The sequence below is a fragment of the Sorghum bicolor genome, chromosome 10 (assembly GCF_000003195.3).
Source record: "Sorghum bicolor cultivar BTx623 chromosome 10, Sorghum_bicolor_NCBIv3, whole genome shotgun sequence".
Classification (NCBI taxonomy): Eukaryota; Viridiplantae; Streptophyta; class Magnoliopsida; order Poales; family Poaceae; genus Sorghum; species Sorghum bicolor.
The window spans coordinates 2,725,214-2,752,525 of NC_012879.2; the positions used below are offsets into that span (position 1 = coordinate 2,725,214).

The 27,312-nt window shown below is 42.7% G+C and overlaps 1 protein-coding gene across 1 annotated transcript; it reads right to left on the minus strand.

Moving 5' to 3' along the window:
• Positions 24,867-26,793, minus strand: LOC110431430. Its single transcript, XM_021450554.1, has 5 exons — positions 26,666-26,793; positions 25,885-26,179; positions 25,704-25,790; positions 25,480-25,609; positions 24,867-25,381 (listed from the first exon to the last, which is right to left on the minus strand). The coding sequence occupies exons 1-5, from the start codon at positions 26,788-26,790 to the stop codon at positions 25,140-25,142; spliced, it is 879 nt and encodes a 292-aa protein (XP_021306229.1). The 5' UTR covers positions 26,791-26,793; the 3' UTR covers positions 24,867-25,139.

A 27,312-nucleotide genomic window follows, 5' to 3' on the forward strand; every position in this document is an offset into this window, starting at 1 on the left:
ACTCGTGCGCAGAGAGTTTGTCAAACTCGCGACCTCACCGGACGCTAGGCACCGGACGGTCCGGTGCTCACCGGACTCGTGCGCAGAGAGGGTTGCAAAAACCCCTCACACCGGACGCGCACCACCGGACGCTCAAGCCAGCGTCCGGTGCCTATCGTCCGGTGCCTTACCCTAGCTGGGCCAGGCACTGTCTGCACACCGGACGCTCAGACACAGCGTCCGGTGCCTCTAAGCCAGCGTCCGGTGAGTGTTTTCTCAGCGAGAAACACTCCCGCGACTTCACCAAATTTCCCTCCGGCGCAATAGAAAATATGCACTTCATTTTCTCGAAAAGCGCCGAATCCCGCCTCGCAAGCTCGGTGGGAGGGAGAGAGGAACCCATCCTCTCTCAACCCTTCAAACTTCAACTCCCTTCTCAAAGTGTGCCAACACCACAATGTGTAAACCAACATGTGCACGTGTGTTAGCATTTTCACAATCATTTTCTTCGAAGGAGTTAAGTTAGCTCACTAGGTTCTAAATGCATGCACATGAACAATGACACCTAGTGGCACTTGATAACCGCTTAGCCAAAGAATTCCCCTCTTTATAGTACGGCTATCTATCCTAAATGTGATCACACCCTCTATGGTGTCTTGATCACTAAAACCAAAACCCTAAGCAATACCTTTGCCTTGATCTCCATAGGGTTTGTTTTTCTCTTTCTTCTTTTCCAAGTTGAGCACTTGATCATCTTGTGGTCATCACCATCATCACCATGATCATCACTTGCTCCATCACTTGGCATGTACCAACCTTATTAAGTCTACACACACTTAGTATAGAGGTTAGTACTTAGGGTTTCATCAATTATCCAAAACCAAACTAGGGCTTTCAACACCCCTCACCAAATTAAATAGCCCTAACCTGCTACTCGGCTTTGTCATGACTCACGTGCGTCCTTGAGGCCCCTAGTTCCTCGACATCGGTGTGTGTTGTACCATCATCGTCTCTCAATCTACCCCTTGCTGATGAAGAACCACCAAACATATATTCCCTTTATTACGCTGGAGTCGTATAGATCGATTTGAGAGGTGCAAAGATCCAAATCGATCATTCAAAGCTAAAATTTCAGGAGACACAAGGAAATTTTCCCATGGTTCGGTTGGCCACAAAGGCTGACGTACTCCATGTTGTTAAGGTTAGCCACAAAGGCTATGGAGTCTCTTGCAACTCACTCCTCTTCTCCAACCTATCACCAAATCAATAAGTTGGAGGATTTCACTAATCACAAAGGGTAATACAAACTTCTCGATGCTCAACCACAATGGATTGGGAGCTTCCGGGCGACCGCTAACCGTTTAGGAGCCAAGCTCCAAGAGTAATGAACACACCAAGCGGCTAGAGATTCGCCAAGTGCTTGAGAACGGAAGAGGATGATCTTCTTGAGCTTTCTTACACTCTCTAAAGTCAAATCCTTCAAGGAATCACAAAGATTTGAGCAAGGGAGTTGAAGCACTAAGCTTGGGAGAGAGAGAGAGAGCTTCTGTCATGAGTCTGAGTGAATGAGGAACAAGATAACCGTTAGGGGCGAAGGGGATAATATAAGTACCATCCACATCACCCACAAAATGGTGGGTCAACAGACCTGGAACCTCCATGTCAGAGCCCAGAGGTTCCACGCTGGCCAGAGCAGAAAGGAATTCAACACGGCTGGCTGTTTGTGGCTGGGATAATTTGAGATAAGTGAGGTATGATAAGCACTTGGTTTCATCCCAAACCACTATTATTATCCCCCTTGATAGTACGGCTTGTCCTATGACCCAAATTCAAAAAGCAAAAAGAAATAACTCACCCTTGAAGCTGTTGCAAAGCATCCATTTGAATTTGGGGGGTCTCCTCCTTTGTTGATTGGCACCCAAGACTGATGCTATGCTGCCACACACACTGGTCAAAGTCATTAGTTCTTTAATTATGCTATCAACATCACTAAAACCCACTTAGAGCTTGATTGCACTTACACTAGCCACCAAGCATCCTTTGGTCATGTTGCTGAGCTCACCACAAAGGCTTTTGTAATAAAGGCAAGTTTTGCATGCCACTAAGGCTCATCACCACCGACTAACTCTCTCGGTCACCTTGACACCATCCACTATATGATACTTCTTGCACACACCAAGATGTCACTACTCTATGCACAAGACCCTTCTTGGAGTGCAAGCCTATTAAAGCCCAACATTCAATTTGACGACATCCTGATACTGTATGGTGGAGGCATAACTCTTTCATACAGAGTTCGATGGAGACCCATGAATACTTGATGAAAATATTATTAGATAACCTTTAAAATATATTTAGTCCTACCTCGATATCATATTGGCAATGCCTCTAAATCATCACAATATATTGCTGATGGTCCTGTTAGGTGTTGCGTCACAGTTTATCGGGCCTTGGGCCTTGTAATCACCCTTGTACTCCGGACAAGTTGGAGTGTGCTCCTACGAGGTGGAGGTGGAGCATGCCCCCAAGGGCGCCCTAGGTCATCCTCTCCTTGGCCACCTCCTCCTGAGTTGTTGTCACCTATTCTCTTATATACTTTTGTTGTGATTACTTTTAGACTTGGCTTTTGCTTAGATTATCATTGAACAACTTTGTCATCGTTGGTTTGTGAAACCCTAACTTTGAGCAATTTCAAATTGTGTTTTATGTGTTTTTGCTTGTGTTCTCAAATTCATTTGCAGAAATTAGCCTTCTTTGCGAAGACAATCATGCCTCATGTGGTTGATAACCAACAAAGCATTAGTGTAGTGATTGTAAGGATTTTAACTTTGAACCTCCTAGAGCTGTTTCATTAAAAAAACCTCCTAGAGCTGTTTTGATCACCAGCGTCGAGTTCTCCACCAAATTTGACCTATCTTTCAAAAGATCATGCCTAGTTCTCCCGCTATGATACGTTGGTGCTCATCAAGTTATCCAGTGTTTGACATAGTGAGGAATAGTTATTGTTTCTTCTCCATTTCAACTTGTATCTTGGTCAAACTTGTTCCATATATATACATCCATAGAATCTATATGAATCTGTCTAACATATCTTAACACATATTAATCTTAGTGATTAATTGGTATATCGTCTGAATCACCAAAACTACTCATAACCATGCACATGGGCACATGATGCTTACAAAAGTGCCTAGCCTCGTTGAAGTTGCCTGGTTTGCCACATTGTGGCATGTTGCTTACCACCAAAAGAATAGATCATGAATGATTTTCTAATTTCACTTGGCTTGTTAAGCTTGTCTTGAAGGACCTCGAGAGACTGGGTAACATATATTCATATTGACAAAGTCACCACGCATGTCTTGTTGATGGATAGGTTAGGGGTGGACCAACCCTTGCCCTAGCTCACCATATGCTAAAGTCATTAGCAATCCATGTCTAGCTATTGGGTAATACCGAAGATGCAAAGTAAAAGTGTTAGTCTTGCTAAAGTTGCTCGGTCTGCCACTAGGACATGTTGTCTATCATCGAAAGCATAGTTACTCGTAAATTCAAGCACCCTTGTTACGGTGAGGCAGAGTCTCAATCCGTGGTGGATTGGTTCCACGACAGGAAACCTTTAACTAGCTAAATTACAATCAGAGGTGGGGCAGGCAAGACCAGTGTTGGGGATGTTTTTGCAACTAGTCCTAGCCATTTTGTTTAATTTAGGTGAATCATGTAATGTTTTTTTTAGATTAAGGAATAGAAACATCCCAGCCTTCACATTCACAAGTGAATGCTTAAGGCACAAACTTACAAGACCTGGACATAGTCCTCAAACCCGCTAAGCAGGCAATCAAGAAAAAACCTGTGACCTTACATAAAAGGCACCTGAAAAAATCAAACACTAGCAAGATACTAAGCACAAATCACCAAGCAGGATCAGAAGCCAAAGCAAAAGGACTCTACGCTTCTATCCGTTTCTGATTCTTCTAGCCACATGAGCCAAAGAGTTGTAGCGCCACTCCTTCCAAAAGACTACAGCCTTGTTTCATCATTTTTCCCTCTTCCTCTTTAGACAACAGTGACCATTGCCTGATCCAAAAAGTCCCTCTGAAAATTACCTGCAAGTAGGAGTTAGCCATTAAATTTTGGAACACCACATCATTTTTATTCAACCATAGTACCCAACATATGGCAGCAACTCCCACTAAAATCAGTTTTCTTGGCCCTGGAGCGAATATCCTTATCCAAGAACCAAACAATTGGTAGGTGCCTTTTGGTGGTTGAATGTCAAAAGTGATGAATATTGTGTTCCAGACAAATCTAGCCACCCTGCAATCGAAGAATAGGTGTTAGATGTTTTCATCCAAGCCACAGAGATTACACTTAGAATCACCTTTCCATCTCCTTTTCAGTAGATTATCTTTTGTTAGGATTACCCCTCTTTTTAGGTACCATAGAAAAATCTTAATTTTTAACGGTACATTTGCTTTCCAGAACACTTCCTTACTAGAAACACTCTCGGTTTTCATTATCTCTCTGTACAATGACTGTGTTGAGAAGACTCCATTTTTTTTAATTTGCCAAATGAATTTATCTGTCATTGTTTAGATTGACAGTTAGCACTAAGGAGACAAGTTCGAGCCACTCCTTCAATCTCTCCCCCACAATTCCCCGTCTAAATGAAACATTGAGCGGAGTTGAACTGAGCTGCTGAGCACCCTAGCTACTGAAACCCCTTTTTTCCTTACTATCCTGTACAGGTCTGGGAATTTTTGCATTAGCGATTGTTGCCCAATCCACACATCCTCCCAAAACCTTGTCTGATTATCACTATTTACCTTGAACCTTCCATATTGGAATAGCACTTCCTTCATTTCCATCAAGCCTGACCAAAAGTGTGAGTCTCCCGGGCGCTTTTCTATTTGGGATAGGCATTTGTCCTTGACGTACTTCTTTCTAAGCATATTCTGCCATAAGCCATCTTCATTAAAGAGTTTGAACAGCCATTTACTAAGTAAGCACTTGTTATGAACTTCCAAGTCTAAAATTCCTAATCCCCCCATGCATCTTGGCTTACACAGTATGCTCCATTTTGCTAGCCTGTACTTTTTCTTATGCTCATGGCACTGCCAGAAAAATCTAGACCGATAGTAGTCCGGTCTTTTCCGCACCCCTTTAAGTGTGGAACACTAGTAGTTTTACTCGTTCAAATTTTGCTTAGCAATAGAATCTCCTTGAAGGCATTTCTGACTGACTCCGCTCCTGATTACACTACTCCACCAAATAAAATATGCAACTTAACTACCGGTGATGCAAATGCAATTTGACTTATCACACACTCCAGCTGTGTAAATCACACAGACCGAATGCAGCAGGACGATGCAGCTCTGCACCACCCGTTTTACACTGCCTCCTGGACCACTGTACCGGCCTGTCCATTTCCTGAACTCACGGGCGCGCCGGCGGCAGGTCAACCACGAGACGAGACCTCCCGTTGATGAAGTGGCTGAAACTGAAGTTGTGCTGGCCGGTACGGTGCGCCAAGCCAATCAAATCTTCCCGGCCACTACGGACGGATGAGGTCAACGCGACGGCGCTCTTTTGTTGTGTGATGGATGGACGCAGCACGGCAGCAGCTAATAAAGCCTGAACCGGCTGGTGCCTGGTGTGGTCGTGTGTGCTTTTTGCTAGTGTAGTAGGTTAGGATTTGGTCACTGCACACTCTATACGGTATAGAGGCTAGCTTGCGCGCATATGATTGGAGAGCCACTCAGATCGATCAGACGCATGTATACACATCACCATCAATATAAGAGTGATCGATGCGTTTCTCAGCTATGATCATATCATCATCATCATCATCATTCAGAGGTTCACTACTAGCTGTACTTATCGACCGAGGCACGCGTTAGAGATATATATTGCAGATCGAATATATGCATGGATGCGTACCCGTGTACCGTATACCATGCATGGACAGATCGATCGACTGCTCGTGCTGCAATGCATGCATGTGCTGCTCGTCCGGATAGATTGGATCCATCTCTATCTCTCAACACCAACAAAATATGCTGCCGAAAAGAATGTGATCGATCGATGTGCGTGTGTGCTTAAGCATGAAGTGTCACGGGTGTTGCATCGTTTTCCGTCGTCGTTCAAAGATCGAATACGGTTCTCCCCTGAAAGCCAGCGGCCAGCCTAGACTAACTGGCTAAGGACGACGACGTATATAGTACACACAAGACACAAGTCCCCCCACAGAACAAATGCATGCAAGCACAAGACGCAAGCAAGCGTACGTACGTCCGCGGTCGTGATCAGTGCGAGATTACACGTATCATTTGCGCTTAATTTGTTTTCCTGATTCCCTGGATCAGCACGTACGTACGCCCACACACCACCACTCAATCAACATAGTAAGTATACTATACCTTTCGTTGAGAACATGTATGTGTATTGTACTTGCACAGTTGCGATATCAATCATCACCGAAAAAAAGTCTTTCATTGCATTGTAGTACCAAAAAAGAATCCACCAACTGAGGAGTAACGGAATTGATGACTTTGTTAGGCACTTAGGCATGAGCATTAACTCTGATCAGCAAGATAGATCAACATCCATCGCCTACCTTGACTTGTTGAATATATGCACTCCTTTGTTCCAGAAAGAATGGAAGTCTCGATCCCCCAGCATTCAAACAATCTTAAATTTGACTAAATTTATAGAAAATACTAGTAAGCATTCGTGTCTTCAAAATATACATATTTATTATAAAATATATTTCATGACTAAACTAATGATATTTAGGGTCTATTTGACACAACTCATAATAATTGTTTTTTTATAAAATACTAATTTCCAAAATAGCTTGAAATTGTTTTTCTCGTCCTAGATACGAGTTGGGATAAAACTGAAAAAAGTAGTTTATCCTAGCTTCATCTTACATATTATAGTCATTCTATTCATTTTTCCATCTAGGAGTTGTTTTACCAAACACTTATTCCAAAACAGCCTAGCTTTAATAAGAAAGTTGCTTATGAAGCTATTTTGTATAAAACACAGCTATAGATGAAGCTGAGCTGTATCAAATGGGGCATACGCATCAAAAAATAGCAGAGCCGTTTGAATATTACTTGGTTAAAATTTGGATTGGTTTGACTGGTCAGGATAGATATTTGGAGTATATATGTACTCTATATATATGTCTCACAAAAAGTGTCATCGTTTAAATTTAAAAAAAAAGTGTCATCGTAGAATTCAAATTTTGTATTACAAAGAATGTCACTATAAGCAAACATGCAGGGATACTTTCTAGCCCTACTCACACATGAAAGACACGATAAACTATCTTTTCATAAGGGTATGACCATTTGACAATAGAATTGTCTTGTTTGGTACAACTCTGATTCAATAACGGTAGTACATCTAAAAGAGAGAACTAGGGGAAGCAGATAGTTTTTTTTTTAGAAAATCAGGAGAGGTTTCCCCCTACTGTAAATTTATTAATTGAAACAAAAGCACAAAGTCCAGAAGGTTTACATCATGAAACATAGAACCCCTTAGGGCACTTACAATGCAAGACTCTATCACAGAGTCCAAGACACTTAATTACATATTATTTATGGTATTTTGCTGATGTGGCAGCATATTTATTTTAAAAATAGATAGAAAAAATAAGACTCCAAGTCTTATTTAGACTCCAAGTCCACATTGTTCGATGTAATAAATAACTTTAGACTCTATGATAGAGTCTGCATTGTGAGTGCCCTTAGGGGACTGGATTTTAAAAGAGCTCAACTTGAGAAACTATTCTTTTACCTAAAAAATAGCTTGCGAATACATGCACGCAAACCCTACTTCTATGAGCACCTCCGAAAGACTGTGCTGATATATCTCGAGATTGATAAAGTCACCAAAGATACCTCATTGCCGACGAGAATGTCGGCTACCCCTAAAAGTATAACGCCGTTAAATCCTAGAATATAGTACATCTAAAAGATAGAGCTAGGGGAAGATGATAGTTTCAACCCCTTCTGGCGCATGTCCACCCCTTACGGGACTAGATTTTAAAGAGCTCCACTTGAGAAAACATATGTACGCAAACTTCACCTTCGAAAGACTGTGCCAGCTCATTTTGAAATTGATGAAGTCACTACAAACGTCTCACTACCGATGAGAACGTCGTCTGTCTACTACTGGAAATACAGCACGTTAAATTCTGAACTAAATCTAGAAAAATACGAGCACATATGCCAAGTTAATTCTAAGTGGACAAGTTTTACGATAAAGAAACTAACCAACTGAACTAGTCTTAGGCTTTAGTTCGTAGATGAGTCTTGTTCGGTATGGGCAGCACAGCACCTCATGGAGGAGAAAAGATCGATGGTGGAGCTAGCAGGTACGGGTGGAAAAGGAGATCTACTACCAGAGGCCAAACGCGTTGACACATGGGCGACCAAAGGAGACCGGCCACTGAGAAGATAGACGAGCCATTCGCCTTGATGGAGAGCTCCATGCTCCATTGGATGTGACAGTGCATGCGTCCACCAATGGCCGCCGAATGGAGAATCTCTCCTTTACTGTTCGTTTCCAGTGCAAAATCATATCGATCGGCTTCTTTTTCGGGGGGAAGCGGCGAGTGGTAGGCGTAGGAGACGCGAGCGGACGGCCTTTGACGTGCCTTTGCAAATTTTATTCCCTCGGTCTCGGCTGGCTAGCTTTGTCGTGGCTCCTCCCTTCCCGGCCTTTATTTCAATTCTCAGATCATGGACATGTTGTTCCTTGGTCCTCGCGACACCCCCATTGGAGGCATCTATAACCTAGCTAGCTAAGCATATCGTAAAGCTAGCTCCCTCGTTTTGAAAGAAGGGGACAACTCTTAGACTACTATCATTGCCGATCGGTGTGCTGAATTTGTTCCCTCTGCTGCAGTGCGTATACGTACGTGCGCGATTCCTTTGCGAAATTCTCGTTGCCCACTTCGTTTTGAAATATCTCTATTCATCCTTGCTTTTGGAGAGGAGAGTACGTCTCAATTTGGTTCTGTGCTGCTGGAAAGGAGTAGGTAACTACAAGCCTGTTCGTTTAAGCTGAGTATTTTTCTCTCATAATAAATTAGAGAATATAGCTCTTTTGCCAAGAAAAAAAAACATGTGCTTTCTCTCTCTCTCTCTCTTGTTCTTTTTCCTTTCTTTGTGTGTGTTTTGGCTAGCATATTGCTACCCAAGTTGTACTTCCTTCGTGTTAATGAGAAAAGGTCCGTGGGGGCTTTTGCCTCGTTATTTTCGGTAATATAAAAATCTTCCATGTAAACTATTTACACAATAGACAAAGGGTAGTCTTGGTTGGAGTTCGACCAGCAAAAAATATTGAAGATAAGAAAGCAAGTTTCTTTTTCTTTAATTCGTATGGACTATGTTTCTAGAGATGGTATTATTTTCTAGGAATTGAAAAGTGGTTGTAGACAAAATAAAATAATCTTGAGAAGTCACAGGTCATGCGATTTTTTGCGTGAATGTGGGTGCGGTTCCTAGGATTCAAACTCAAGATTACCTCACGCAAACTTCCTCTACCACTATGCCAAGTCTTATACTGAATATTTGGCCCCTAAGCAATTTTAAATGAAAAAGTTTCAGCTACAAAATTTAGATGTTGTCAAGCATTAAAATTTTGGTGTAGGGTGTAGCTTCACCTGAAGTTGATTGAAAAGTTCAAAAACTCAATTTCAATAATTTAATATTTAAAATATATTTTTGGGAGTCTAAATGATTTTAAATGAAAAGAAGCAATAAGTTGTGGACATCTTCGAGCATTGCAACTTTGATATAAAGTTCATCTCCCTTAATTTCATTTGAAAAAGTTATTTTTTGGATTCACCTATTTTTAGAGGCATATCCAATTACCAACTGCGGTTGAAAATGAATTTCTAGAGGTGATTGGTATTTTCTACCAACTAGAAATAGCATTTGTAGAGGCAGCTTGTGTTATCAAGTATACCTGAAAATGGAGGGCATTTCTAGGGGCAGGAAACACCAACTACCAGTGGCGGAGCATGGAAGCAACCAAAGCAGGGGCTGCGCTTTAGCAAGCAGCACTTCAACTATGCTGAAGGACAACTTCTATACGTCAAGTGCAACAGTTAACAAGCACACATGGAGATTTGCAATGGCCAATACATGGAGGAAGGAACCCCAGCACCTAGGAAAAGGTGAGGGCTTTCCTTTGGAACGAAGGGAAAGCCAACTTGGCTTCCTTCTAGGCCTCTCCGTCGCCCCCACCAGGCCCCCTCCCGTTCGCCTTTGGCAGGCTTGCCGGAGCGCATCGGGAGCGGGGCCTTCAGCCTTCGATAGCTAGTTGTAGTAGTTTTAGTTTATGTAGCTTCTTCAAAGTGCCTTCATGGCGTTTGCTCCTTGTGGAGTTCGCTGTCCGGGAAGTGTCGCCGCCGCCGTTGTTGCCGTGTTCATCGGCTTCGTCGTTGTCGTCGAAATCGCAACCCAGGTAAGCGTGAATAAAATAAAGTCGCTCCTTCATCCCCTCGCCTTTCCCCACTGTGGCTCAGATCCTCCGTCTTCTACCTCCGCTCCGCCAGATCTGAGCTCCGACTCGCTTCCTCCGCAGCTCGCCTCCGCCCTCACCCCTATTTTGCAACCATAAATCCGGTCGATCCAGACTCCATGCCAGCTCTTCAACCGATGTTGGCCCGACATCTTCGTCATCCCCTGAGATTCGACATCGAGCTTCATCCTCAACCTTCGGCGACGACAACAATATTACTCTTCGGTCGTCTGGAAAGTTCTTCTTCATTGGCTCCGTCGGCCCAACTTCAACCGTCGCAACGCGCGGTCTCTCCATCTGGGTGTATGCGCCATCGGTTGTAGAATAACACTTGTGTATATATATATATATATGTTGTTGTCAAAAACAATACATGGAGGAAGGGGTGGCGAGCGCCGAGCTTCACCTCCACTACCCTCCACCAGTTCCAACTGCCTCTAAAAATCGGTTTTGAGAAGTCGTAACCTCTCGGACCATGACTAGAAGAAATAAAGGCAGCTCTAGCTTATATAGTATTGATTGCAAGATATGGTGCAAAATTTGATACCATAGAAAATATGAACAAATAGAAAAAGTCTAGTCTACATTTAGATAAAAAAAATTATATTTGTGCAAAATTTTCTGCATGGAATTTTCTTCTACTAATTGTCTAGCTAACTACCCCCCCTGATAAGCCTCTTGCGCCTGGTTAACTAAAGCACATAGCATTTCCCACTAGTTTTGAGCAATTCGATCAGATCGTGAGTCGTGACGCAAACGTATTGAACAATACGAATATCTGCGTACGAAAAAGGAGCCACTCCAACGATGATCATTCGTGTGGAACTGCAAAGTTTGTCCTCCATCAGCTCTCCATGTATGTGTAAAGAATAACTCCATCCTGGATTGGTCTTTAACTCTTTATGCTTTGTGCAGAGGTTTATATTGGACTTGTATTGTCTTCAGCTTTTTATTGAGCTGCTATGCATAGTAGATTGGTATAGGTACTCGTACCTTTTTTTCTTGTGTGGACAGAATATCCTTGGTAGATTCTCTTCTGCGGGCTTATATGGTTTAAATCGATCGTAAAGAAAAAAAAAATCGGAGCACTGACAGATATGTGTATAATCATTAGTAGCACACCACCGATTGAACGGCTCTTGTGTTGGGAGAACATATGCGCCGTGAACAAAATAAAAGGCATAGGGTCTGTCATGGTTTCATGTTTTCGCCAGGCACTAAACTTAGCAATCATATGTGTAGATGGCCGTCGTAGTGCAATGACGCAGCCAATGCTACCAATATATATATATATATATATATATATATACAGGAGTTGGATGAAAATGCTTTGGTCTGCCAAATGCTACCAAGAGTATATGTATACAAAATGGCAGTAATGCATATTGTATATAGGCTGGGCAAAATTTGTATGGAGCAACAAGGCACGCCACAGCGTGTCAAATTTTTCGCCTGGGGTTAGTGTCCCTGCAGGGTCGGGTACAATGCAAAATCAGACTTGCAGAGGAAAGGTGTAGTGAAGAACTCGATTTGTGATGCATGTGTGCAACGCGCGGCAGATGAAACCCCGGCATATATACTGTTTGGCTGTCCACATGCTGCACAATATTCTGGAACGCACTGCAGATTCCAACAAACCAACAGTGGCAAGTTCAGGCTCTCAAATTAAGAAATTCAGTCGCCGAATCATATAAGTACCAAACAAGCATTCCGGCACCTTCATGTTATTGTCTTAGGGATGAAGAAAGTAATAATTAGCAAACTGCAAATGCAGAATTAATGTTATAAACCTCTGGCCATTTGAGAGCCAAAATCAAGTAATATATCAGGTGGGGTATTCTCTCCCCTCCCGTCGAATTTTTCTCTGTTTATCAGGAGGGTTGTTTCTGCAAATCTTTGATTAGCAGTGCTCTACGAAAGCGTGCGGATGGTTAAGAGGTGGAGACGTAGAGGAAGTATTGAGGTACATTTTAGTGGAGGACAAAATCATCATTGATACCTAAACCGGCCGTCAGCCCATGCATCACTTGTAGGTAGTCTGGATGCTGGGCATGCAGTGGCAGAGGAACAGAACCGTCTGTACGCAATATCTCTTCGCGCTGCCCATTCAAGTGGCAGGAACAGAACCATGCAAGCATCCGATTGGCGCGCAATCGGGAGGCTGCGGCCGGCCAGGCTCGAAAGCTTTGCGAAAAGGCTGTGGCGCGCAGGGGCATATCAACACATGCAGACATCGTGCGGTGCAGACTGCAGCAGGACGGTGCAGAAGCGAGCAGCGGTGTGGCCCGCGCGCGATGCAGGCAGGCAGGCAGAGCACGTACGTCGTCCATCCGTCCGCCATGCACAGCGCCAGCACGGCGGGCGTACGAGGGCCGGGCGGCAGTGCGGCCTAATTCCACGTGATCGATCGAGGAGGATCTCGATCAGATCGCGGCGGAACGGAACCCGTCGGCCGGCCGGCCGGCCAGGGACGACAGGCCACGCGCGCTACCTGACCGGCCGGTGGTGTACGTGCTGCCACTACCACCACTATAAGCTAGCTAGTGCAGGCAGGCAGGCAGGCAGGCGGAGGTCACTAGCTATAGAGGGCCCCAGAGCGCGCGACGAGCAAGTGAAACGGCCGAAGCCGAACCCGAGCGAGAGAGAGATGGATGGAGCTAGGAGCACGTGGCACATTCTCGATCTCTGTTTCAATTCGTCCGTCCCTCCCTCTGCCATGCCTGCACCGGCCGGCCATGAGAATGAGAGCGCACTCTCTTGCACAGCACCATGCCGCCCGATGATTGCCATCGTTGCCGCGTCGTCACTAGTACGTGTCTGTGCTCGCCTTCCACTAGCTTTAGGCCTTTTATTTCGGCGGCCGGCCGGACGGACGGGCGTTTCTGGATCGGCGGCGGATAATGCAGGTAGGTTCCAGCGCCTTCCCGGGCTAGGAAGGCAGGAACAGTAGTTTGTTTGAGTTTACCAGTAGAATCTATTAGCTATTTAATAGTATATTTTTCTTTTACAATAAATTAGCGAATAGTATTTTCTGTTATGGTTTACCAAGCAAACTATTCTTGAGAGCTTTCATTCCCTAGGCACAAACACAAAGATCAATATTCTAGAAAGCCTAACAATACATAATGTAACACCCTAAATTTTGTTCTTTTAGAAATAGATGAAAAATAATTTAATTTTGAATTTTTGTGCTCATGAAACATAAGAAAAGTAATATTTTTTATTAAAATAAAAATTTAATATAAGGCTTAGCAACTATTGTGTGTAAATCATGCTGGTGCATTTTATTTTTGAGATGAGTGATTTTGACCAAAGTTTGAAATATTTCAAACAGATTTCTAAATGGATTTGAAATAGGCTTTGGAATAAAAGAAATGGGAAAAAGAAAATAAAAAGACAAAACCCCTCCTCTCCCTCTTCCTGGCCTGATGGCCAAATCCCCCGCGCAACGGCCCACAGTACCCCGCAGCCCAGCTCCCTCTTCCGGCCCAAGCCGCGGGCTGAAGCCCAGCAGCGCAGGCGCGCCCTCCCCTCTCCCTCTTCTCGCTGACACCTAGGCCCCACTTCTTTGTTTCACCGATAGGTGGGTCCGCCTGGTCATCCCCTCCACCGAGCGTCACCAGGCCGGACTCGACCGGGAGTTTCCCCGCCGAATCGATCCCCGGGGAAACCGCGAATTCGTTTCCTTTTCCGCCAACCGAGGTCCTATAAAGTGTTTTCTACAACTCCGCAGTTTCCTTTTGCTCCTAAACCGCGAATCAAAGCTCTAGCCGCCACGAACGCGGAAGCTCGGATCTCGCCGAAAACCGCGCGCGTCCTCCACCGCGGCGAGCACTCCCTCCTTCCCATCAGCGCGAACCGAGCATCTTGGTGAGTCCGCGGTGAGCTTCTCCTTCACCTGGCGTTTTCCTTTTGTTAAACGGTGCACCGGAACACTTTCCCAACCAACTCCGGCGAGGAGCAAGGCCCTCCGGCCATGGCGCCACCGCCGGAGGCTCTGTAGCCGGCCAGCACCCCCTCTTCCCTCCTGGGATTGATCCAGAGCCGTTCGATCTAAAACCAACGCGCCAGATTAGAACTTACCCCTTCGGGGTGATTTTATTAAAGAGCCCCTGACGTTTTTATATATGAAACCCGCGGTCCAAAACGTACAGCATCAAATACGCTTTCTGAGTTGGAAGACGTAAAGTCTGCCGGCTTGTTTCCAAATTACGTTTTCAGTATTTACAGTTTTGCCACCAGATTTAAATTGCTTATAACATGCTCATCTTAAATCCGTTTTGGTCCATTCAAATTGCGTTAGGTTCGTAATTATGAGCTTTACATGTTAGTAACATTATTTTCTCAGTTTGAAATCTTTTAATTTCGTGATCCTACTTAATTAATTACCTTCCTATATAAAATCTTAGAAAATTCATAACTTCACCGTTTTAATTCCGATTTTCGTGATCTTTACGTCTATGAAATCGTAGCGATGCGCAGAATCATTTTATAAACTTTTCATACTGTTTTTATATGATTGGTGTACTGTTCTAATAGTAGACTTGTTTGCTTCGTGTATGTTTTCTCCGATTGTTTGTGTGATCGATGATCGAGTTTAGACGGGGAGCCGTTTCGGTGATCAAGATCAAAGCTTTGGCAACAAGTGAGACCAGCAGAACCAAAAGGATTAGCAAGATCATTGGATCGAGGCAAGTATAGCATTTGGATTATATTTCTGTGACCCGTGATCCTGTGACTAGATTAATGTTAAGTAATAAATGATAAAAATGACTTTTTAGCCACTTGATGATTTATCTGTAAGTGATAACCGGGACAACAGTGCAACCATGAGGGCTATAATGGCTCTGGCTTTAGTTAAGTATGAGTAACTTTTCTAGCTCGTTAGCGGTTACCCGTTGTGGCGCAGTTGGGGAATAGCAGACCGTGGATTCCTGCGGGTGAATCACACGGACTGACTAATGAAACCAAGCGGCCCTAACTTGTTAGACGAACCTTTGAAAGACTTCATAGTGATCCCTGCCGACCTCCCTAGGAAGGGGGTTAAGAGACTAGCTACCTCGGGCGAAAGGGTAAATCATGACTCATGGGTAAAGATGTGCAACCTCTGCAGAGGGTTAAAAACTAGTATACTAGCCGAGCTCACGGTCAGGAGCGGCCTTGGGGATTCTTGCGGCGGTGATGATGATTCTTGTGTGTTAAATATGCCCATTATTTATTATTTAATGCTCTACATTATTTATGTCACATTGATCATGAGATTGTGGGAGCTATATAATCTAGTTGCTATACTTGTGGAGTTCGACATGGACTCACTCTTGCTATTTCCCCCAAACCTCAGGAGAAGTTTAGGCTTGTGATCAACCAGTCAGTTGGATCCTGTAGAGTGGAGTTAATACCCGAAGTTGGAGTTATCTATCCGCTGTTTGCTTTTAAAGGTTATCTCTTTTATACTAAGTACGTTATATATTTATGCATTGTCTTTTGATATTACCCCTTATTTGTAGCTATATATGAGAATTGACTCCTAAAACTCATATATAGTGTATATCTGGTTTTGTCCTTAAAATCGGGTATTACAAAGTGGTATCAAAGCAATGCTGACTGTAGGACGCAAGCCTAGTTAGAACTGGACGTTTTGGCATGCTTCTATCTTTGCTTACTTCTTGCTTTTCGCCTTGACCTTGATAGTTGCTAAAAGTTATGCTTACCTCTTGCCTAGTTCTTTTATAAAATCTTGTCTCTATTCTAAATCCTCTCTCTTTGTCTCTTTAGATGGATCATAACGAGGAGACCTTTGACAAGAAGGAACGAAAGCACCCAGATTTTCCAACCGTAAAAGCATTCGACATGGAGAAGCTTCTAGCCATGCAAACACAAGTAGTGGAAGGAATAACTCAGAATAAGAACTCTCAACAACGTATCTCAGGACCCGTGAGGAGACAAGTAGCAGAAGCTTGGAAAAATATGAGAAATCATGGAAGCGTTGGGAGTAATACATCAGGATATCAGGATCAATGCCACTGTTGTGAGCATTATGGTCTTCCTTGTCTTCGGAATATGTCATCTAAGAAGGAAGTTAAGACAAAACCAACCTGTGTGACTAATGAGGATAAGAAGAGGAAGGCAAAAGCACTAGAGCCGAGATTGGGAAGTGATCAACACCCAAATCCCAAGATGTCACATGTAGCTTCAAATTCTCGTCAGGAAAACTCAAACCTTGGAGATGAACAGATTCCCCAAGCTAATCCCACTGCTCATGAGGTATGCATAGATGGGTGGACAATTACTTATAGAGAGTTTCAACCTCGGAGGATCAAGCAATGTAGAAAGAAATCTAACCAGACAAAGATAAACCATCAGAGTATGCAAGTTGATAACACACCGAACAACACTTCAGTGGAAAATAACATCACAGAGGAACCAGCTAAGAGAAGGTGTTATCACTGTCAACAAGAAGGACATTATATAAGCTCTTGTCCACAAAAGAAGCAACAGATGCATCGTGAAGATAACCACACTAAGTCTAAGATATAGGTGTCCGTGTCCCCTGGTGTAATAAAAACGCTAGTAGCGAAAGTTGAGTTTGTATGACTTGTGAACCTTTAATGCTTAATTGCTTGTTATTATGTTTATGTTTGATTTGGATCTTTGTAATGAGTGTAATGATTTTGTGAAGTTCTTCACAATTTCATTTAGTTTATAGCACTAAGGCATACGGAATAATGGCATAAGTAGTTGGGTTTGGTTATATCCTGTTTCTGTCTTTTGCTGATTTCTGGAGCAGTCTGCAATAATCATAGTGTATATCAAGATCTGATCGTGCAAATTTTACTAAACTTTTCTGGAAACAACTAGACTCCAAGATCTTTCTCTGACCACAAGAATCACCCTCATAGCTGTTATGGTTTGGAAGTTACAAAAATCACAACAGGATACAACTGTGCTGTCAAGAACCTGGACCAGTTTCGGTTGCTTACTGTTTTAGACATATATAACTATAGAATTTGGAAGAGTATTCTATAGAAAAGTTGTAGACAATTTTCTATTCTTTCCAACGGTATAAGCTGGAACTTATTTGGATAAGTAGAACCTGAGATATGATATTTACAATTGGATATTTCTGTTCTGTTTCAAAATCTGGATAGATCTGGCAATTCCTATTCTCAGCCAAGCTTAAAGACAGAATCTGGGGAAAAGTTGTATACGAAAGTTGTAAAGGATTTCATAAGCTTTTCAACAATGTAAGGATCATCTCCATATGAGTTAAGTAGCTCGAGGTATAATTTCTGGAATTTACTGCATCCTTGCTGAGATATTATCAGGAAGGATATTATGTTTGGCTGTTTTACCTGAGCCTAAATACAGAACCTAAGGACGTCTTCTACAGGAAAGTTGTAGGGAATTTCATAATCTTTCTAACGGTATAAGCTACAACTCTATTGGATTAACAGAATGGGAGTTATACCTGTTTTTCTATGCTGGTGTTTTTCATATCGCGGGAAAATTTCAGGATACATGTTTGTTCTCTTGCACAGAAGCTCTTTGGGATGTCATAAGTTCTCAATGTTAGTTAACTTGTCTGGAAAATATGCAAGCTACCTTTCTTTTGTCCCCTAGTTGACTTTTCTTAAGGGGGTAGCCTAGTTAAAGAAGTTACAACGAGAAGGATTGACTAGTGTTGGATCATACGGGAGTATCACAAACGCTGGGTAAATTTGTTTTGGTTCAAGAATATCATCTCATTTAGAGAATATCAATGGAGGTATATGTCATTGCTGATACTCATGGATTAAGAGTTGTGTATGAGGATCAGATGACACCAAAGGCTACAAAGTTACATATACAATATGAGAGTGAAACAACTTAATTGCGATAAAGGTACCAATAGATGGAACTTAGTGTTGAAACCAACCCTGGATTAAGAGACTTGGTACAAGGAATTTAAAAGACTATGATGTGTAGCGTCTAAAAAGGACAGGAGAACTAGTCCCTAGTGTCCCCCAATCAACCTCGTCTTAAGGGGGGTAGTACCTTGATATCACGAGTGATGCATTTTAAGACTAGCTTGGAGTGATAATTGTCTTCTAAGATATTCTATGGTTATGATCATCTATCCTTGCCGTGTTACTGACGTTGGTCACTTGATGACAGGGAGTGTAGTGTTCCATGAATCCGGAGCACAATATGACACCTCTCATGGATAGGTGGGAAGAATATGATCATCTTGATTTTGAAGAAAGATGCTATGAGTATGACAAAGCTGAGTGTTATCAAAATAACAATATGGAAGAGCAAGTTGACAACGAATCAAATCAAAATCCACAACGACGGAAGCGTAAAAGGAAAGCTCGTAAGAAGCCTGCTCTCGGAAATAAAGTACAGCGAAATTATATCAATGGAAGACTGAACAATGTGGATATGCATAACATTCAAGGAGCCACCAAAGTGGTGGGAGGCTATATTCAAGTGGACTCAGTACTAGTTTTTGCTCTGTTTGACCGAAGTGCTTCACATTCTTTTATTTCCGCTGACTTGGTAAAGACAATCGAACGGATGAAGTGTCCGACGAGAAAGCCTTTGTTAGTTCAAACCCCAATGGGAGAAATACAGGCAGATCAGGTTTGCTCCAATATCAATCTTGTCATAAAGAAGGAAAACTTCACTGTAAACCTCATTGTGCTAGAGTCACTCAATATTCCTTTGGTTCTTGGCAATGGATGGTTATGTGCACACAGGGCAGTGATCTATGCTACCCAGTGGAAAATATTCTTAACTGCACCATCAGGGAAAAGAATTGAGTATCAAGGTGGTCCACTCCTACCTGAGGAGGCATATCCATGCCGAGATATCATGTCTTTGAGTTGTATAAGTTGAAAAGTGGTAGTCAAGATGGACAGAGGGCAATTACGAATAATAGACATCATATGGAAGTTTTGTTTACAAGTTGTAATCCCGAAACATAAGTGCTTGCATTTGGAATACAAGTTGTCAAGTTGAAATAATGATCAATATCTTGTTCCTGTTTCTCTTTTGGAATCTGTGCCTCTTCCGAATCTCGAGGACGAGATTCATTTCAAGGGGGGGTAGATTTGTAACACCCTAAATTTTGTTCTTTTAGAAATAGATGAAAAATAATTTAATTTTGAATTTTTGTGCTCATGAAACATAAGAAAAGTAATATTTTTCATTAAAATAAAAATTTAATATAAGGCTTAGCAACTATTGTGTGTAAATCATGCTGGTGCATTTTATTTTTGAGATGAGTGATTTTGACCAAAGTTTGAAATATTTCAAACAGATTTCTAAATGGATTTGAAATAGGCTTTGGAATAAAAGAAATGGGAAAAAGAAAATAAAAAGACAAAACCCCTCCTCTCCCTCTTCCTGGCCTGATGGCCAAATCCCCCGCGCAACGGCCCACAGTACCCCGCAGCCCAGCTCCCTCTTCCGGCCCAAGCCGCGGGCTGAAGCCCAGCAGCGCAGGCGCGCCCTCCCCTCTCCCTCTTCTCGCTGACACCTAGGCCCCACTTCTTTGTTTCACCGATAGGTGGGTCCGCCTGGTCATCCCCTCCACCGAGCGTCACCAGGCCGGACTCGACCGGGAGTTTCCCCGCCGAATCGATCCCCGGGGAAACCGCGAATTCGTTTCCTTTTCCGCCAACCGAGGTCCTATAAAGTGTTTTCTACAACTCCGCAGTTTCCTTTTGCTCCTAAACCGCGAATCAAAGCTCTAGCCGCCACGAACGCGGAAGCTCGGATCTCGCCGAAAACCGCGCGCGTCCTCCACCGCGGCGAGCACTCCCTCCTTCCCATCAGCGCGAACCGAGCATCTTGGTGAGTCCGCGGTGAGCTTCTCCTTCACCTGGCGTTTTCCTTTTGTTAAACGGTGCACCGGAACACTTTCCCAACCAACTCCGGCGAGGAGCAAGGCCCTCCGGCCATGGCGCCACCGCCGGAGGCTCTGTAGCCGGCCAGCACCCCCTCTTCCCTCCTGGGATTGATCCAGAGCCGTTCGATCTAAAACCAACGCGCCAGATTAGAACTTACCCCTTCGGGGTGATTTTATTAAAGAGCCCCTGACGTTTTTATATATGAAACCCGCGGTCCAAAACGTACAGCATCAAATACGCTTTCTGAGTTGGAAGACGTAAAGTCTGCCGGCTTGTTTCCAAATTACGTTTTCAGTATTTACAGTTTTGCCACCAGATTTAAATTGCTTATAACATGCTCATCTTAAATCCGTTTTGGTCCATTCAAATTGCGTTAGGTTCGTAATTATGAGCTTTACATGTTAGTAACATTATTTTCTCAGTTTGAAATCTTTTAATTTCGTGATCCTACTTAATTAATTACCTTCCTATATAAAATCTTAGAAAATTCATAACTTCACCGTTTTAATTCCGATTTTCGTGATCTTTACGTCTATGAAATCGTAGCGATGCGTAGAATCATTTTATAAACTTTTCATACTGTTTTTATATGATTGGTGTACTGTTCTAATAGTAGACTTGTTTGCTTCGTGTATGTTTTCTCCGATTGTTTGTGTGATCGATGATCGAGTTTAGACGGGGAGCCGTTTCGGTGATCAAGATCAAAGCTTTGGCAACAAGTAAGACCAGCAGAACCAAAAGGATTAGCAAGATCATTGGATCGAGGCAAGTATAGCATTTGGATTATATTTCTGTGACCCGTGATCCTGTGACTAGATTAATGTTAAGTAATAAATGATAAAAATGACTTTTTAGCCACTTGATGATTTATCTGTAAGTGATAACCGGGACAACAGTGCAACCATGAGGGCTATAATGGCTCTGGCTTTAGTTAAGTATGAGTAACTTTTCTAGCTCGTTAGCGGTTACCCGTTGTGGCGCAGTTGGGGAATAGCAGACCGTGGATTCCTGCGGGTGAATCACACGGACTGACTAATGAAACCAAGCGGCCCTAACTTGTTAGACGAACCTTTGAAAGACTTCATAGTGATCCCTGCCGACCTCCCTAGGAAGGGGGTTAAGAGACTAGCTACCTCGGGCGAAAGGGTAAATCATGACTCATGGGTAAAGATGTGCAACCTCTGCAGAGGGTTAAAAACTAGTATACTAGCCGAGCTCACGGTCAGGAGCGGCCTTGGGGATTCTTGCGGCGGTGATGATGATTCTTGTGTGTTAAATATGCCCATTATTTATTATTTAATGCTCTACATTATTTATGTCACATTGATCATGAGATTGTGGGAGCTATATAATCTAGTTGCTATACTTGTGGAGTTCGACATGGACTCACTCTTGCTATTTCCCCCAAACCTCAGGAGAAGTTTAGGCTTGTGATCAACCAGTCAGTTGGATCCTGTAGAGTGGAGTTAATACCCGAAGTTGGAGTTATCTATCCGCTGTTTGCTTTTAAAGGTTATCTCTTTTATACTAAGTACGTTATATATTTATGCATTGTCTTTTGATATTACCCCTTATTTGTAGCTATATATGAGAATTGACTCCTAAAACTCATATATAGTGTATATCTGGTTTTGTCCTTAAAATCGGGTATTACACATAAATTGACTAAAACATCCTTTACTCCTCGTTGATAATTACCATCAGGCTAGCGTACCCAATTTTTTACAATTTAGCCCTTTTTTTGAAAAAAGTTCACAATTGGACCCTTGGAAAACTTAAATGCAGAAATGGACCCAGGGGGTCGACGCCATGCATCATGGCGTCGAGGTATCACGTCTCGACGCTATGGATCACGGCGCCGAGGTCCTGGGTGCGGCCAACGTAGCTTCTGACGTGGATCTGACGTGGCAGGGAGCTCGGCGCCACTGATCACGGCGCCGAGCTCCCTACTACATACCAGCCGACGGACTTCGCTACCCGTGGACGCATTGTTCAGATTTTCATCTCCCCTCTCGGCTCTTTCTCTCCAAAAACCGAGCACGAATTTGGATTCAATATTGTGACCATCAAAAGTTTGATTTTTTCCATAGATCTTGAAGAGCGAGGTATACTCTTTCACATATTAGTTTTTGACACATTGATTTGACCTATATTACACGTATGTTGTAAACTTAGATATATACCATATCTAGATTTTTGAATGGATGATTAATATTTATATTATGCAATCGTAGAATGCCACGTCGTGGAAAAAGTAGCAAACCAAGGTAACCTTTCGACATGTTTCGATAAATTTCATTCATTATTATTTATCATTTGGTAAATTCTAGTTTTCGGTTGAATCGTTAATTGCTATGATTTCTTAGAATTGAATTCTTTGAACTGTAGCTATGGCCGGACGACCGGGAGTCTGTACATCCACAAGCCGCTTCCTAGCGGTGTTCCAGTACCTATGTGCTTTTGTGGTGATCCTTGCAAGGTAGAAATTTCGGAAGACGAGGAAACCTATCGGCAGAGGTATTGGATGTGTTCCAATTTTGCCTGGGAGCCTACGCCAAAACAACGCCGCAGTAACTTTATTGTAAGTTAATTTGTCTATTGTGCACTTAGTATTTTGTGTCCTATGAAGCATGATTTAATTTTTTGAACAAATATATTTGTTGCAGACCCCTCCACCATTGTGTGATTTTGAGCAGTGGATCGACACTGATATTAAGGAGTCCGACAAGCGGCTTCTACAAGGCCTAAAGGAGTGGGATGCAGAGCGTGCAGAGATATTAGAGAAGAGACGTAGAGAGGAGGCTTAAAAGAGGGACCACAAGGAAGAGGAGGAAAGAAGACGTGTTGCTGCGGCTTGGGAGGAGAGAGAAAAGAAGCTTGAGCGTGTGCGCCGAGCGAAGGCAGCGATGGATGAGAATCCAGATTCCGAGAGGAAGGGAAAGTGGCCTCGTTGCACTCAGTAGTTACATTACATTCTTGTTCTTTGTTTGGTTCATGGACAATATTGTTTTGTGTTGGACTTTTCAATTTTTTGTCATGTAATGCACTTTAGCAATTTTAATTTGGTTTCATTATTAGTAGACAATATTTTTATTTGAGTATTGCATGGGCAATGAAATGAGGATAATTAGTTGAAATGGAAGTTAACGAACTAGTATATTGCATAACTAGTAGCACACATCACATTGAATGGCATGTCAAAACATGCACCAAACAAGGGTGCAGAGGTCCGAGACTAAACCTAACATGCCTTAGGTAATTCAAGCAATTAACAAGCACAGGAAATGGCATGTGAGAACATATACCACACAAAGGTACATAGTTCTTTCGACTAACCCTAACATGCCTTAGGTGATTAAACCAAACAACAAATATATGCCTTAGTTCAGTTCGACCTAGTAGTGTGGCCACATAGCAAACTGTGTTGCCCCTTCTCCATAGTATCCTCCCGTTGTTGGTGGTGGTGGTGGGGGTGGTGGTGAAGGAGGGCCCTTGTTCTTGTGATTTGGGCATGTGCAGTATGGATCATTGCATATTGTGTTTTGGGAGCCAGTAGCATTGCTGTTGTCGTCCTCTTCGTCGTCCTTGTAACCACTGCTAACTTCCGTTTCTAAATCAAAGATACGGTCCTGCAGGTAGTACATGTACTCTGCATGGGAATGAATAGGTCTAGGATCGACCCATCTGGTGAAGCCACAGTTCTCTTTTTACAAAGATGACTGCAATAAGTATGTAGCTTTAGCACAAAAGAGTATCTTATTGAAGGTTGAATTACTAATATGACTTACCCATGCTCGTGGACATTTGAAGAAACGACGCCCTCCATCTATCCCCTCTGTGTACATCTGCACCAAACAATTCTCACCATGCATGCATTTTGGCCACTCTTCTTTTCGGTCATCATATGCCCTCAGTGGTGCTTCTTTAGTAAAATCATGTTTGCTCTCAAGAGGGAACCTATCATAAATTGCTTCCTCAAAGTCTTTAGGACCAAGAGGACCCTCCCAAACAAAGGGATTACCCTTCATCGCCGCCTTTCCCTTTCCCTTCCCTTCCCTCTAGACGACCCTCCAGACATTTTTACTTCAACTGAACAATCTCAAGTGAGTAGCAACGCTCTAACCACTGCGTATATATATAGGAACCCAATAGTTGGTAGCTGTTGTAGTATAAAATAAATGGACCTGAAAAGCCTAGATTCGATTACTGAAAAGGCTAGTTGAAAACTGAAAAGTCTATTTGGATTGTCATCTGAAAAGTCTAGATTCGATTACTGAAAAGGCTAGTTGAAAACTGAAAAGTCTATTTGGATTGTCATCTGAAAAGGCTAGATTTGTTCACTGTTTCGGATGTGATGATTCAATGAAAAGCCATATTGGTTCACTGTTTCTGAAAAGCCTACACTGCGAAAACCAATAGGAATGGACCACAGAATATGTGCACTACATTGAATAATTCATGGAAAAAATTTGCAAGAGTTTCCCCTGTTTTTGGTACATCCACAGTTATAAATAGACATCACAGTACAATACAAACATTGATTCATCCAAATATCACAACACAAGCACATACGCCATCAGGAATGATAGTTCAGATAGTCCACAGAGACCATACAGTCTCATATAGTACAAATAGTCCACAAAGTTCACAGTGTCGATACATGCAAAATAACAGAAGTTATGACATCAATTCTAAGCTGCTACCATGGTGTTAGCACAGAAGTCATCCTCACTGCCTCCTAGTCTTACCCTTACCCTTGTGGCCAAGAGCATCGGTGCCTGGAGTGTACCTACAAGGCGAACGACGTCGCCTTCTTGCAACCTGCGTAGGCTGAGTAGAAGGAGCATCAGGAAGCTGAGATAACCCAAGCTCGTCATAGTCACGCTCCTCGGCCACCCCCTCTTCGTCCTCATCATCATCGCTTTGAAAAGTGTCCATAGTTGGCCGAGACGAGCTCTGTCCTCCAGATCCTATAAACATTGTTCAAATTATGTGTGCACATAATTCATTATCTCATACCATGAAAATTGCTCAGTTCAAATAAACAACAAATTTAATGAAATTATACCTCCCAAAGAAGATGTATCATGCACAACAGGTGTGTTGCATTGTCGTTCCTGTGGCACATGCACATTCATCGCAGCACTAGTACCGCAACCGCACCGAGCTGCAGCACGCCTAAGCCTACGTGCTAGTCTCTATTATGCAAAGATTAAAATTCATATTGTTAGATATATGATAAATGAGGGTCGTAATACTTGTTCTTAGATAAATTTGATGTCAAATACTTACTCCAAGAAAGTTGTTTAGTGTGTGCTCGTCCACACCTGTTCTTGGAAACCGTTCGATGTCAAGTACAGATTGCTTGATTGCGTTGCCCTATAAGATAAGACATGTAATAGTTTATATAGGTGCAATTTATAAAGTGGAAAGGACAACAATCGTACAATTGTATAGTGGAAAGGACATGTACCACTCGGTCCAAGACAGGTGCTGCCTCGATAAGTGTCCCTTGTCGTGCTGCTAGGTCATAGGAAGTGTCCTCATCCTCAGATGATTCAAGGTACGCATAATCTGCTTGGATCCACTGAATTTTCAACCTTGTTCGTGTAACACCTAGGTACCAAGTAAGGTATGCACGAAAATTGTAGTTGGTATGTGGTTGCTCATTTTCGTAGAGGTTGTCATGAAACTGGTCCCACACCTCTATGTACTGACGATGCAACGTTTGAAACTCAACTGTCTTCTTCTGCTTCTGACGATCAATCCTAAAATTAAATATTAAAGATAAAAATAATAACATAGATTTAACAACATTGGTTCTAAAACTCAGTACGGGGTTAAAGATATTGAACTAGCAACATGGATATAGGTGGTATGAAATAAATTTCAGCAAGTAGGTTGTAGTAGCACACATCAAATACGATGGAAATGACTAAGGATATAAATTTCAGCAAGCATGGATCTGCACTAGCACATTTATAAAATTCAGCAAGCATGGATAGGCACTAAGCATGTAAATTTCAGCAACATTTATATAAATTTCAGCAAGCATGTAAAAAGTACCAACATGCATATAGGGGGTAATAAATTTCAGCAAGGATTTATATTGGACCAAGTAGCAAATAAATTTCAGCAATCATGTAAATTTCAGCAACATTTATGGTATTGAACATTGAATAAATATTGAACTTTGAATAAATTGCAGTCAACATATCTATCAATTGCATGGAAAAATTACCAAAATGACTTACTTGTGCAGCTCCACGGAAGTATCAAATGGAGGGACAGGCCATTGCTGGCACAAGCCAAATTGGCGGGCTACTCGATTTGGAAGGTGCCACTCAACAGCATAGAAGCAAATCAGAGGGTAGATCATCAAGTACAAGTCTTCATCCACGCTACACATGCTGCTTACTCCAAGATGCAGCGCATCATTCGCCGTGTACGGCTCCCAATTCACCTGCAAACATAAGACATGTATATGGCACGTTAGAGAAACTATCGAGCATACATTAAACAAGAACTACTGCATTTTACTCACCATGGATGGCCTAAGTGTGTCGAGCTCATTGGCATACTGTACGTACGCACGTGAAGTCCTGCTGAAGGGGACTTTCGCCTGGTCCCAAAGATGGGCAAACGTCGGACGGTGACGAGGGTTGCCCACTGCAAACCATTCCCGAGGAGCGTCAACTATGGGCCGTCCAACTGGGAGACGAGCCCACATCCAAAGCTGCAGTAGGTAAACACAACCACCAACGGAAGAACTACTTGCGGTCCGACGACACGCCTCACAAAGGCTACGGTATAGGAAAGCCAGCACTCCCGAAGCCCAGCTGTAAGTACCTGTAACCGTTGCAATCAATTTAATCAATGCATAAGTAAATATAAGTAAGCA

Coding starts and splice junctions, on each gene's coding strand:
- LOC110431430 (XM_021450554.1), bottom strand. CDS start 26,790: ATGATCTACCCTCTGATTTGCTTCTATGCTGTTGAGTGGCACCTTCCA. Junction 25,610..25,703: donor CACTAAACAACTTTCTTGGA/GTAAGTATTTGA, acceptor TTTGCATAATAG/AGACTAGCACGTAGGCTTAG. Junction 25,382..25,479: donor TGATACATCTTCTTTGGGAG/GTATAATTTCAT, acceptor CAATGTTTATAG/GATCTGGAGGACAGAGCTCG.